This window comes from Arvicola amphibius, chromosome 13 (genome assembly GCF_903992535.2).
Source record: "Arvicola amphibius chromosome 13, mArvAmp1.2, whole genome shotgun sequence".
NCBI lineage: Eukaryota > Metazoa > Chordata > Mammalia > Rodentia > Cricetidae > Arvicola > Arvicola amphibius.
In genome coordinates this window covers 51,010,781-51,024,033 of record NC_052059.1, presented here as the reverse complement: position 1 = coordinate 51,024,033, position 13,253 = coordinate 51,010,781, and the positions used below count along the sequence as shown (strand labels likewise).

Genomic DNA, 13,253 nt, shown 5'->3' with positions numbered 1-13,253 from the left:
CAGCGCCGGACGCCCCGCCCACCTCCCGCCCTCCTCAACCGGCCCCGCCGCTCGCGCCGCCAGCCTAGGGCGAGTGCGGTGGACTGACGGGCGCTGATTGGTCAGAGCCTCTCGCACCAGGAAGACGCCGGCCAATCGGAGGCCAGAGGTGCCTGGCGCGATGACCACACCCTAGAATCTGATTGGAGGGCTAGAAAGAGGCCAGCGAACGCGATTGGTTCCCAGAAGAGGGTCTTGTTTGCGAGCTGCGTGTCTGAGGTGGGCGGCGAGCAGCGCGCGTGGGTAGATGTTCGGGAGTGCGGAGATCCACGCGTTCCCAGGTGCCTGGAGGAGAGGTTCGCTTGCTCTTGCGCGCCTCCTCCCCTAGTTAGCATTTACCTCTTGAGACGCCTGAGGGATGCGATAGCAAAGCGGCGTCAGACTGGGAGGAGAGCAGGGACTGGAAATGTGATTGGCCGCTTGTAGATCGCCGTGGAGGATCACGGTAACCGGAGCTGCCTGTCACTCGGGCTCTACACCTTGTCCTAAGGAATTTAGGTTTCCAAGAGAAAGTAGGTTTCGTGATTTGAAAGAAAACAGGGCAAACAGAGTCTCGCTTTCCTCCGAGGGGAGTTTCCTGCGGCTTTCCTGATCCCCATGAAGCTTCTAGTGGGACAGCCTACAGTATTTCTCAGACGTCCCCATCCCTCATCTGTGAGACAACACGCAGATGATTCTTGGATCGTATTTTCAAAGCTACTAAAACAAAGAGAACTGGGCTCTTGATGGACATACCTCTCATGTTCTGATTAATGTGCAACAGGATTTATGTGGTGCCTGCAAAATCTGCACAAGATTGGGCCCCATCTGGCGTGGGAGGAACAGCCAACCAACCCTCTAGTTAAGGGTTGCAAGGGTCAGGGAAGGGCTCCCTCCCTGAAGATCTATAGGTGGTTAATGGTTGCTAGTGGAATAACTTTTTTAAAAAAGCTATTAGCCTAAACGACACACGAGTTTTATTATGAACTCTTCACATGTATATGGTTTTTGATCGTATTCCCCTTTAACCCTCATACAACTCCCACACTTGCCAATCCTTTTATTCTCTCAAATAGACCCGCTTATACTTACATCCTTTTATTATATTTTGATGTGAGTGTAAGTGTCATCATGCACATTGCCAGGTATGGAGATCAGTTCTCTCTTCCTCCATGTGAGTCCTGGGAATAGAATTCAGGCCATCAGGTCTGGTGGTGCCTTTGTGTGACCTAATGAGGGACAGGTTTTCTTTCTTTCTTTTTTTTTTTAGTACAATTATACAGTAAAATTGTTTTATTTATTATGTATACAATGTTCTGCCTGCCTGTATGCCAACAGGTCAGAAGAGGGCACCAGTTCTCATTACAGATGGTTATGAGTCACTATGTGGTTGCTGGGAATTGAACTCGGGGCCTGTGGAAGAGCAGTTAATGCTCTTGACCCCTGAGCCATCCCTCCAGTCCGGGACAGGTTTTCTTTAGTATGACCACTAGTAAGTTACCCATGCAATACCCCTAAATAAACCTATTAAGTGATCAAGAAGAAAAACTACAATTTCAAAGAGGAAGATCATGGAAGGGGGCAAGCGAAAATGGTAGGGGGTGAATATGCTCAAAATACTTTATATACATGTATAAAAATGTCCTAATGCAGCCCATTACTATGTATGGTGAACATGTTAATAAAAACACTTACTCTAAAGTATTTGGTTCTGAATGCTTGTGTCCCTCCAAAACTCCCATGTTGAAGCCTTAGTCTAGAAGGGGGAACTTTTAGAGATGGAAGTTTGGGAGGAACAGTATATAACCAAAGTCATATGGTAGATTTTAAGATGATTCCCATGGTATTGGTGTCTTTTCTGCAAGGAAAAAAATATCAGAAGAGCCCCCCCCCTACACACACACACACACACACACACACACACACACACAGTGAGGTCAGTGTTCTAGAAAGTGCCATCTGTAATCCAGAAGAGGGAATCTCATCAGGTAACTGAATCTGCCTTGATCTTAGGACTTTCGTCTTGTAGATTCATGAGAAGTGAGAAATTACCCAATCACTCAGTCTTTGATTTTATTTTTTAAATTTCTATTTAAAACATCAGTTTATTAGAAACAGCTGGGAAGTTAGTTAGACTTGGTCCCACACTTCAGGTCATCCAAGAATTGGAAGAGCCCTTGGTAACACTTAGGAGCTTACCTGCCTGTGGCCTTACTGTTCTAGGGGGCAGCCTCACAGGCACCCACATCCAGCAGCAGCCAGAGGGTGTAGTGGGGCCACACCCACAGCTTGCCACCTTACTGTGGCACTCTCCCAGTGTATGCTAAGTCCTCTGGGAGGCCACTGTTGATAATGACAACCAAGCCCCGCAGAGAGTACTCATTAGTGAGCAGGTGGAGGATGTCAAAGGCATGCTTGATGATGCACAGTCATGAACGTGTGCATTGCTAGGCTATACTGAGATGCTCCACAGTAAGGGGTGGTGTGAGCTTTGCAGAAGCACTTGGCACAACACCAGGCATCCTGCACCAGTGCCTGTCGGGTTTCTTTGCTGGGGTGCAATCCTGCAGGTTACTATCACTGATCTGCACATAGCCAGCGCTCCAAGTCCCCCAAAACTTGATGTCAGAGGCCTCTGTTACCACCCTCGTGACTGTCTCCCATCAGTCATCCTGGGGACACAGCTAGGACAGCTCTGGCACAGATGGCAGAGCTGGTATTTTGCTAAGGCATATGACAGTGGCTTTGGACCTTGTTAATTGTTTGTTTTCTCTCTGAGGCGGAGTCTCGGCAAAACCAGGTTGGCCTACACACTGGGTGCTACTGCCTCAGCCTCCTGATTACAGCACCACCTCAGCTTAACTGTGTGGTCTTAAATTCCATAACCTCCCCAGACTTTGTTGACTCATCCATAAAGTAAGGACAGTAAAGAGTAAGTGCTCAGAACTGAGGAAGTGGCTCACTGATCAAGAGTACACACTGTTCTCCTAGAAGACCCAAGTTCCCAGCACCCAGTCAGGTGGCTCATAACCCCTGTAACTCTAGCTTCAGGGGCTCTGACCTCCTCGGGTACCTGCAGTATTGTGCAGATAACCCCACACAAGACACACATTAACATGAAACCTTTAAAAGGAATAGAAAATAAAGCATTTTTAAATGACAAAGTGTCCATCTCCATGGCTCATCCTGAAGGATCTGAACAAGGCCTAAGTGGCGGGTGCCTGGTGTGGGTAAGCATACAGGGTGTGCTGGGCACTGGAGATGCAGCTTTGTGACTAGGAATACTCGTTCTTCCAGAGGACTCAAGTACAATTCCCAGCACCAACACAGAGCAGGTCACAACTGCCTGTGAATCCAGCTCCAGGAGATTCCAACACTGCCTTCTGGCTTCCCAGGACACTGCATTCATGTACACATACTACACACACACACACACACACACACACACAAGTACACATGCACGCACACCCTCCAGAGGTCAACAGAAGCCAAGGTCCATCTAGTTCTCCAAGGCAAAGGGCAGATGTGTACTTCCCTCCCATCCTACTCCTAAGGGGATGCATCAAGCCAACCCTACAAGCCTGGGCAGCCCCCTTCACGAAGGGTGAGAGCTGGACATAGCTCAGTGGTACAGCCATTGCTTGACACAAGTGAAGCCCCAGGTTTCATCTCAGCACCACAAAACAAAGCAAAGCAAAAAACAAAACCAACAACAAAAACCACTTCTGCCTAATGAAGACAATATAGAAAACATCACACCGTTTTATTTTCAATTGCTACCCCAGTTCCACGAATTTGCCGCTAACAACCTGTTGGGTTGTTTCTCTATATCCCTGGGCACCTGAATTGTCACAAATGCCCATCTTAAACCAGTAGTTTTTCTCACAGTCCCTGGGCACACCTCCCTATCCACCCTGGGTCTACGGTCACTGGGAAGGCACCAGGCAGGCTGACCAGCAGTACCTGCCCGCAGCTGTGCCCTCATCCCTGGCCCCTCCAGGGGAAAGAAGAAAGAAAATGGAGGGACTCAAAATCAACCAGTTCCTAAAGCACAACATAACATTAGCAAGGTGGCCTGGGAGCATAGTATCCCCTAGCTGTCCTCACCAGTACCCCTCTACCCCAAGGTGTTCCCAGTCCCCAGCTGTTCCCACCCCCTAGCTGTCCCCATGCTCCAGCTGTTCCCAGTCCCCCTGCTGCCCCATACCCCAGTTGTTCCAAGTCCCTAGCTGCCCCCACGCTCCAGCTGTTTCCACCATCCAGATGTTCCCATCCCCAGCTGTTCCCACTCCCCCCCAGTTGTTCCCAGTCCCCCAGACCCCCAGCTGCCCATATCACCCCTAGGCATTTCCACCCCCAGATGTTCCCACCCCCCAGCTGTTCCCAGTCCCCAGCTGTTCCCAGTCCCCAGCTGTTCCCAGTCCCCAGCTGTTCCCAGTCCCCAGCTGTTCCCCACCCCAGCTGTTCCCAGTCCCCAGCTGTTCCCCAGTCATTCTTTTTCGGATCACTGCTGCTCCAGGCATTTTCTCCATCCCTCTGTCAGGATTTTGACAACATGGTGGGATTATATAGAATTAACTAGAAAAGGAAAACATCTATCCCCCTGAAAGTTGTGGCTGATGCATAATCCAATGAGATGAGTGTCAACATTACTGACCCTCCGGACCCCATCTCCAACCTGTCATATGAGTCCTGCCTACACCTTTCTCTCAGGACACATGGTATCTGGATCTTCAAGGCTACAAGTTCCATGAAGACGGCCAAGTGTTTTACGAGGACAGCAGATTCTTCGGCTCCTCTGATGGCAGCCGGGGCTGGCACTGAGGGCACCACCAGGTGAGCCTCTGGAGTCTACCAGGAGGCCCAAAGCTCTCCTTCATAACCTGGTGACCAGAAGGACACTGTTCCTTATTGTAGATCTGTGTGTGCCGTTCCTTGCCCTGGAGTTTGTCCCGAAGCCAATCTGAACTGAACTCCACCACATGATTCATGAGGGCCTCTAGAGAGGAAGAACTCAGCAGCGAACCGAGAGAGAGGGGATGTATCCCTGCTCTGTACAAGGCTTCGTTCTTTATAATGTTCCCTGGAAACAAAGAGAGACATGGGGTTAGGAAACACTCTTTGTCTACAGAATCTCAAACTCACTATGGAGCCTAGGCTAAACTCCTGATCCTCCTGCCTCCTCCATCTTCCGAGTGTTGAGTTAAAGATGCGTGCCGGCACACTAGCTCGCAAAGTAAGTTACGATGAGTGGAGGCCAGCTTACTGAGCCACCGAGCAATGACCTTGCTAAGGAGAGGAGAGTGAGCCCGATGCCACGTGGTGCCAACGGATGTAACAGTTGTGGTTCCTCCCCACCCCACCCCCCAAGAGTTTCACAACTGCACTTCTAGTTACAGATTCTCTGCAGACTTGAGTGGCAGGCTCCCTGGACTCAGCTCAGCTGTGCCGCCTCTCACCAGAAAGGTGCCCTTTGCTTCAGTTTCCTCATCTGGATAAAGGAGAAAGCTAACAAGCGGTTATCTCATGGAGTAGCACGAGGCCAGGACCGTGAGCCTGGGTCGCTGGAGTCACGTGAATCACGCTGGCCGTCACCGGTATCGTTGTGCTGTCAGCTCTCCGTATACCTCCAAAAGCTGCTTCTAGAAGCCTTGCTGCTCCTCTGGTATAGAAACTGGTTCTCCCATGAAAGCACAAGGCTTTCCCACCTTCCTACAGTGAGCCGCACCCCTGGCAGGCAAAGTCACATTTTGTAGAAGGGCGTAGTTCTGCTAACAGCAACTGCTGGAACAGCCAGCTGTGCAGCACTTACTGCTTGCTCTCCTGCGGGCAGTAAGAAAGCTGCTCTCCCTGGACCTAAGCACAGCACATTCCTTGTCTTGACTGGAAATTGCTCAGTTTTACCACTCAGTTCTGCAGAGCAGAGACCTGCTTCTTTCTTGTGCCTTCTAAGTGCTGGGAGCTGACCTCATGTTTGCCTCTGGTTTGACAGCAGGAAGCTCCATCACCCAAGAGGTGTAGGAACAAGAGGTGTAGAAAAGAGGAACCTTCCTCTCTTCTGATGGCCTTAAGGACAACAATTCACGGCATGTCATGACCCTGAATCTTCTTTTTTTTAAATATTTATTTATTATTTATTTATTTATTTATTGCGTATACAATATTCTGTCTGTGTGTATGCCTGCACGCCAGAAGAGGGCACCAGACCCCATTAGAGATGGTTGTGAGCCACCATGTGGTTGCTGGGAATCGAACTCAGGACCTTTGGAAGAGCAGGCAATGCTCTTAACCTCTGAGCCATCTCTCCAGCCCCGACCCTGAATCTTCTATATGCTCCGTAGGTCACCAGGCTTTAGAGGAAGCCAGGTATAAGACATTATCACCATGTTAGGTGATACTAATACACCATCAGGAGACTCACAACTGACAGTCCTGTCACATCAGAGGTCAGAGCACAGTTCAAGAATGGAGTCACGTGAGGAGAATTCTGAGGACTTGTGAGAAAACTCAAAAAAAAACCCACAAAATACAAGTCTTGTGGCCTCAGTTTCTTTAAAACAGAGTTCTTGGAATGGTGTTTGTGCTCCCCTCAGGTATAGGGGATAGGAGTGTTTACTTCATTGTTCATTACAAGCGGCTATTGTGATTTTTTTAGGCCTCTGTGGAAAACCATGTTTTTACGCTCTGTGTCTTGTCCTTGTGATTGTATACAGCTTGAACTCATTAGAACGTCACTCGGGTGACCTCTTAGCCCTTAGAGTCAAGCTGTCTGATGCTCTGAATAAATTTGGCTATTGCATGAAACTTTGGTCTGTCTTATTCACCGGCTCCATTTACCCAGGTCCCACTGCCTCTAGAGCAGTAAATTCTATCACGTGGGTGCTGGGCCAGACAGAGAAGTGAGGGCCACCTAATCCAACCTCTGAGTCTAAAATCAAGGGATGCTGAGCCAACCTGAAAACCAGGAGTGTCAGTACAACTGGGATAGGAGTCCTCAAGTCTTGACTGCCCTACAGATGTGTGACTTTCCCATTAATCAACTCTGTGGGGGTTCCTCCCCATCGCACGAGTCATACCTAATCCTGAAAAGTATCTCTGGTCCAATAGCGTATAGCACACAGGCTGAGCCTGTCTCAGAGCTTCCAAGGCTTGTCCTCGATGGAACTTATCAGACAAGATGTCGCAGGTGGGCTCAACCTCTGGGGGAGGACTCCACGACATCTGGCAACTATAAAATGCCAGGAAGCCACCGCCATTAAAATGGAGTACCAACCTGAGAAGACAGAAGGGATCATACATACAGTGTTCTTACTTACAATGTACAACCACCAATGTACAGCTAGTTCATGATACATAAACAGACCCCTATGGAGTCAGTTCACATGTATGTATAGTTATAATATAACCATCTCACACATGCAACTATTAATGTACATCATTATATAGTTACCCCTGCATAATTATGTCACATGTGCGTACAATGACCACTATGTAGGTCACATTTATACACAGTTACCATGGGACAGATCACACATACACACAATTTCTACTCGACAGCAGTCAGGTAGACTGTACATTGAGTTTCTAGACTATTCTGGATCAAACTGGAAAGTTAAGGCTCCATGGTCAGAATCATAAACATCTCAGGGCCAAATGGGATGAAGTAAAACATGCATATACATTGTTTTCTAATTATGTTGTAGAAATATGTGTTTGACAGACAGAAACATGAAAAGCTGTAAGTCTGAATCCAGGTTAGTGGTAAACTGAACTGAGGTGGGTAGATGCATTAGGGAGCCAGATGAAGAAATGGTGGCAAAGAGGGCACCACTCCCAGTTTCAGCCTGGCTTAACCTAGGTATGTGTGTGTGTCTCCTACACACCCTGAGCCTTTTGAATGTTAAGGACAGAAAAGACACCTCACACACTTTGGTAAGGAAATAATGGGATACTTCGTAGGGACAGTTAATCCAAAAGATCCGTCTCCACACTGGAAGAAGGAGAACCTGAGTCCACGTCTGACCTAGTTAGTGTTCTTGGGAAGGGGCAGGGGAAACTTCAGAAAGCTAGGAGGCGGACACTGCGGTAATGCCTGTCATCCCAGCACTCGGAGAGGCTGAGACAGGACGATTATGAACTCGAGACTAGCCTAGACAATATAGGAAGACTCTTGTCATAGAACAACCCAGCCAATATTTCTTGCTTTCTTGTTTTCAATGGTCAGAGCCAACAAGTTGGCTCAGAGGGGAAAGGTGTTTGCCATCAGCCCTGATGACTTGAGCTTGATCTCCAGGACCACAGGACCACATGCTCCAGAACCCACCCACAGAACCAGCTGCTGCAAGTTGTCCTCTGATCTCAACACAATATGGCGTATGCATACGCTTACGCTTACACACACACACACACACACACACTGAATAAGTATAATAAAAAATACTCTTTCAAGGATTGGAGGTGAGGCTCAGCAGACTTGCTTAGCAACAATGCACAGTGTCACAAAACAACCCATCAAACATAAACTAGAGTACCTGTGTGACTCGCTGGAAGTGGAATCTTTTGCTAAGAGACAAAGTTACACATGACCATTGACCATAAAAACTTAAAAACCCTGAACGCTGAGATGCTTTATAAACGCACTCAAAGGCTGCACACTGGCCTGGAAACAATCCTGACAACACAGGCTACCAGACTTAGTATCTTAGAGTTTAAAGAATTTCAGCACGAGGATGCTGGGTTGACCTAGCAGGCTTGCTATGAAACCTGAACCTGCGTTCGATTTCCAGGACCCACAGTGAAAGGAGAGAATCAGCTCCTGGAAGCTGTCTTCTGACCTTCACACTGGGGTGTACACACATACTCAGGCAATAATAATGAAAGAGATACTTTTTATTGCTAGCATGCATACAAGTAGCCCAATGCCAGTAAGGCTTGATTGAGCAAATCCAGCCAAGAGAATGCTCATTCCCTTCCGGAAGCAACTGGGAACTGACTCTAAGGAAATAATCCTACACATAAGCTTTATACACAAACACAGTTCTCAGTGTTCACAAACCGAGTAAGAGGGAAAACCATGCCCCATCAAGAGTCTAGACACACTTTTCTTCTGAGTCAGTTCACCCTCAAGTGTCACGTTGGCTGGAAACCCACTCTGTTCTCTCAGTGACCCAGGCAGTTAGAATCTTTTGGAGTGCAGACCACAGTCCCAGTTCTTAAGGGTGAATATATACCTCTTTCTTGCCATGGAAGAATCCTTTTTCATATACTGTAAAAAAAATTGTCACTTGAATGGGTTTAATAAAAAGCTGACTGGCCATAGTCGGGCAGGAAGCATAGACAGGACAACCAAACTAAGGAAGCTGGGATGAAGAAAGGCAGAGGCAAAGGAGTCACCAGTCAGACAGAGAATAAGCAGGACATGCCAGAGAGGTAAATGCCATGAATCTTGGGGTAGCACAAAGAGGAATAGAAATAAGTTAATTTAAGTTGTAAGAGCTAGTTAGTAATGAGTCTGAGATATTGGTCAATTAATTATAATTAATAATAAGGCTGAGAGATTATTGTGGGAGCGGGTGGGTGGGACAGAAAAACTCCACCTACACACTCTGCTTCCTGGATAGCAAGGTCTGGCCGTCCCCAAGTACGACTGTTCAGCCACTGCCTTGCCACAGAGGGGACCGTATGAACACTGCAGACCCTATTAGAAGCCCTGTCCACGTCACATCATTACCTAGGCACAGGGTCTCTCCAGTCACCTCTCTTGTTAGCTTTCTTTGCTCTGGAGAAGTCATTCACCCAGATGCTGCCAAACAAACCAAATCTGACCTCCAGCCACCTCTGGGCAACTGCTAACAGGTTGTGCCCCCCAGGACCACAGGGGTCATCGGATCCACTAGGCAAAGGCTCCCCAGATCCAGAGGGGCCTGCAGAAGTTTCCTGAGCATGGGGCCCCAAGATCAGCTCTGGGCCCCGGGCCTCTTTCTGCCACACTCCTTGTACAGGCTGTGGGCTGTTGCTGGGTAGCTCCATCTCCTCCTCTGGATCAAACCGAAGGAATAATCTTTTTCCATGCACCTATCAAAACAAAACAATAATAAAAAAAAGTGAACATGTCTTGGTCCTTAGAGCCCTACACAGGCACCAACGCTTCACAAACAGATAGCTGCCAACAGTCTGGATCCTTCTCCTCACCCAAAGCTTGCTCCAGCACAGAGGATTTCTCTGTCCTTTGCTCTCCTGCCCCAGTGGTGTCAAGAGAGGTGAATGGCTTTCCAAATGCCTGAAGGTAACTGGAGGAGCTGGGTTAGTGATGGGATAGGACCTACCCTGTTGAATCCCACCCACTCTGACCCTAGACAAGCCCGAGGGTGGGAGGCCTCAAGAACTTGGCTGAGGGAGAAGAGCTTGAGGCTGGTGGCTAAGTACAGCAGGTTGAGCCTGTAATGCCAGCACTAGGAGGTGCAGCCAGGAGAATCCCTGGCACTCACTGGTCAGTTAGTCTAGCCAAGTGGTGCACGCCACACTCAGTGAGAGATGCTGTTTAAGAAGATAATGTGAGAACTCTTGTGGGGAAACCCCAACAGCAACTGATAACTTCCACATGTACAGGTATACTCATGCATGCATCCTCGTACACGTTATATTCTACACACTCACACACATGCATACACACACTTGTGCACACACACTCACACAGTCTTCTCCCCTGAAGTGTATTTACATCCTCTAATCCATCCCAAGTCCCATCTCCTTCAGGGACAGAAGGACCCCTTCACATCAAGGCATTACTGGGCCTTAATTACAGCTATGATTCTCTCCATTTAGTCTTGTTGGGCAGTTTTCTTATTAAAATACAGGTCCTTCCATCCTTACCTAAATCTACATTCCTTGGATGAAAAATCCCTAGAAGCACCATCTGGCAGTCCCAAGCTCAGGTCTCCCTAGGGTTTCTACAGCATGAATGTCTCCTCTGTTTCCTATAAAACAGGATCCATTGTATCTCCAGATCACCTACCATATATTTATCTGTTTCCAAATCTATTCAGTGATATGTAAGTGCCAGCTCTGTGACAACTCTCATTATAAGTGCTGGAGAACCAAAGCCATGGGACCCAAACATGAGACAGTCTCTACAAAGAGCCTGAAGCCTGGAGGACCTGAACTCTTAAACCTGGACAATTCAGAGTCTCAGTTTCCAGTGATGAGCTATAGGGGAGGGGCTATGAGACACCTTCCACTCAAAGGATGAGCCCGTAGCCTATGAGGAGTGTGTGTACACCTGTGCGTGCACGTATATAAAGTGAAGAGGAGAACTTGCAATCTAGCAGGGACATACGTATTTTGTGTGGGCTGTAAAGTCTATTCTTACAAGGGTTTTAACAAACAAGTGTGTCTTAGTCTGCGTTCTATTACTGTGAAGAGACACATTGACCAAGGCAACTCTTATAAAAGAACACATTGAACTGATAGCTTGCTTCAGTTTTAGAGGGTTAGCCCATGATCATCATGGCAGAGAGCAGACAAGCATGGTGCAGTATAGGGGAGCTTTACACTCTGATGCAGAGGCAGCAGGCAGAGAGAGAGAGAGAAAGAGAGAGAGAGAGAGAGAGAGAGAGAGAGAGAGAGAGAGAGAGAGAGAGAGGAGAGAGAGAGAGAGAGAGACTGGGCCTGACATGGGCTTTTGAAATCTCAAAGCCCACATCTCCAACAAGGCCTCCAGTCCAAGAGTTCTAGTCTCTGATGACCAAGTATTTAAATATCTGAGCCTATGGGGACCATTCTCAATCAAACCACCACAAAGGGTTTTACGCCCCATATAACAATTGAAGAATTGAGAACAAAGACAATGAGAACTTGCTTCTGATCACCCAGCTTGGCAGGAGCAGCAGGGACCAACTGCTACTGGACAAAACTCACCCCATACTTCCTACGTGCAGATGCTCGTAGCTAAGCAAGAAGAAGTTTGACAAGAGCACAGCCTTGCCCTGTTTCTGTCTCTGTACATAACCACAAAGGACAGGTGTGGCAAGAGGGATGCACCAGGAGGAAGGCGAGGGTATCGCAGAAGTACAGAGGAGTCATCTCTCAGCCAACGCAAAGCAGACAGGATAGCGTGGTCAAGTGGAATCTGAAGAGAGGCTAACATTACCATGGTAAACTGAAGAGGCAGGAATGGAAACGGTTGAGAAAAAAAAAAAAAAGGAGGATGTGCCCAAGCAGGGGAAAACATGTCTACACTGTGGGCAAGAACTAACTGAGCTAGCACACACAAAGAATGACTTGGGGCTGGGTGAAAGGCCGGAGAGACAGGAGGGGTAGGGAGGGTCAGTGCAGATGGAGTCCCTGAGGCCCCTGAAGGAACTCTGACTCCCATTCAGGATGAGAAGGTGTGAATCCTGATCTTCAACATGCGCATTCCTTCCTTCACGGCTGGCCTGCGGGGGGCCAGCGGCACCACACAGAGACATAGGTAAGACAAGGAGAAAAGTTCTCCAGGTTATGCATGGGGTCTTCAGGTCCTTTCTGTATGTTCTTTACAGACCCCAGTCCACTGTGACAGGAAACATCACACTGCAGGGCCACACGCAGTCCTAGCATTGCTGTCCACTGCTGAAAGGAGTCATAAAACATTTCGGCTAAATGCCTCCAGGGGAGGTGGGGTAAGCCAGCACATTTGAGATCTGGGGAAAGCAAAACTCACCTGGACATCCTGGAACCACAAAGACTGGAAGGAGGCAGGGTTCAGCTTCTTACTGCTGCCTCCTGTCTTGACTACCTTCTGGCCCACAAAAGGGGAGACAAGGCGGTGAAACCTCCTCACAGATGGCCCTTCCGGCATCTCTGCAGGTAGAAAGTGGCAAACAAGAACCACACTGACTTGGCTCGGTCCTCTAGAGCATATATGATGGTGTGGTACCCCAAGGTGCCAGTTTGGGTCACCCACTTTCAGGGTGTACATGCCAAAATTGGAGCCTGAGGTAAGAGGGGTCACATCTCAGAGACAACTGAGTCGGGGCAGGATAAGGTCCAGCTTTGGAGCTCTGGCTTCTCTTCCTGGTCCCTCATCCTTATCCATGCAGCAAATATAATCAACATCGCGTGCTTGGTGTTATGTAGCAGGCATGGTCTGCTTCAAAGGCACTGCCACCTCAGTCGTTAGCCACTCCTTACTGTTTGGCTTCTTGAGACAGAGTCTCGCTATGTAGCTATAGGTAAGCTGGCACTGTGTAGTTCTA

General features: G+C 48.3%; 1 protein-coding gene across 3 annotated transcripts; it reads right to left on the bottom strand.

Annotated features, from left to right (window-relative positions):
- Positions 1-569: 569 nt before the first annotated feature.
- On the bottom strand, positions 570-12,856 carry Neil2 (nei like DNA glycosylase 2). Of its 3 annotated transcripts, XM_038309614.1 has the most exons (5): positions 12,719-12,856; positions 9,749-10,092; positions 7,095-7,291; positions 4,762-5,101; positions 570-1,199 (listed from the first exon to the last, which is right to left on the bottom strand). In XM_038309614.1, the coding sequence occupies exons 1-4, from the start codon at positions 12,854-12,856 to the stop codon at positions 4,788-4,790; spliced, it is 993 nt and encodes a 330-aa protein (XP_038165542.1). In that variant the 3' UTR covers positions 570-1,199; positions 4,762-4,787. The 3 variants fall into 3 exon arrangements, with proteins under 3 accessions (XP_038165542.1, XP_038165541.1, XP_038165543.1); XM_038309613.1 differs by lacking the exon at positions 570-1,199 and having other exon boundaries at positions 4,431-5,101; XM_038309615.1 differs by lacking the exons at positions 570-1,199; positions 9,749-10,092 and having other exon boundaries at positions 4,431-5,101; positions 7,095-7,295; positions 12,718-12,856.
- Between the last annotated feature and the right edge of the window lie 397 nt (positions 12,857-13,253).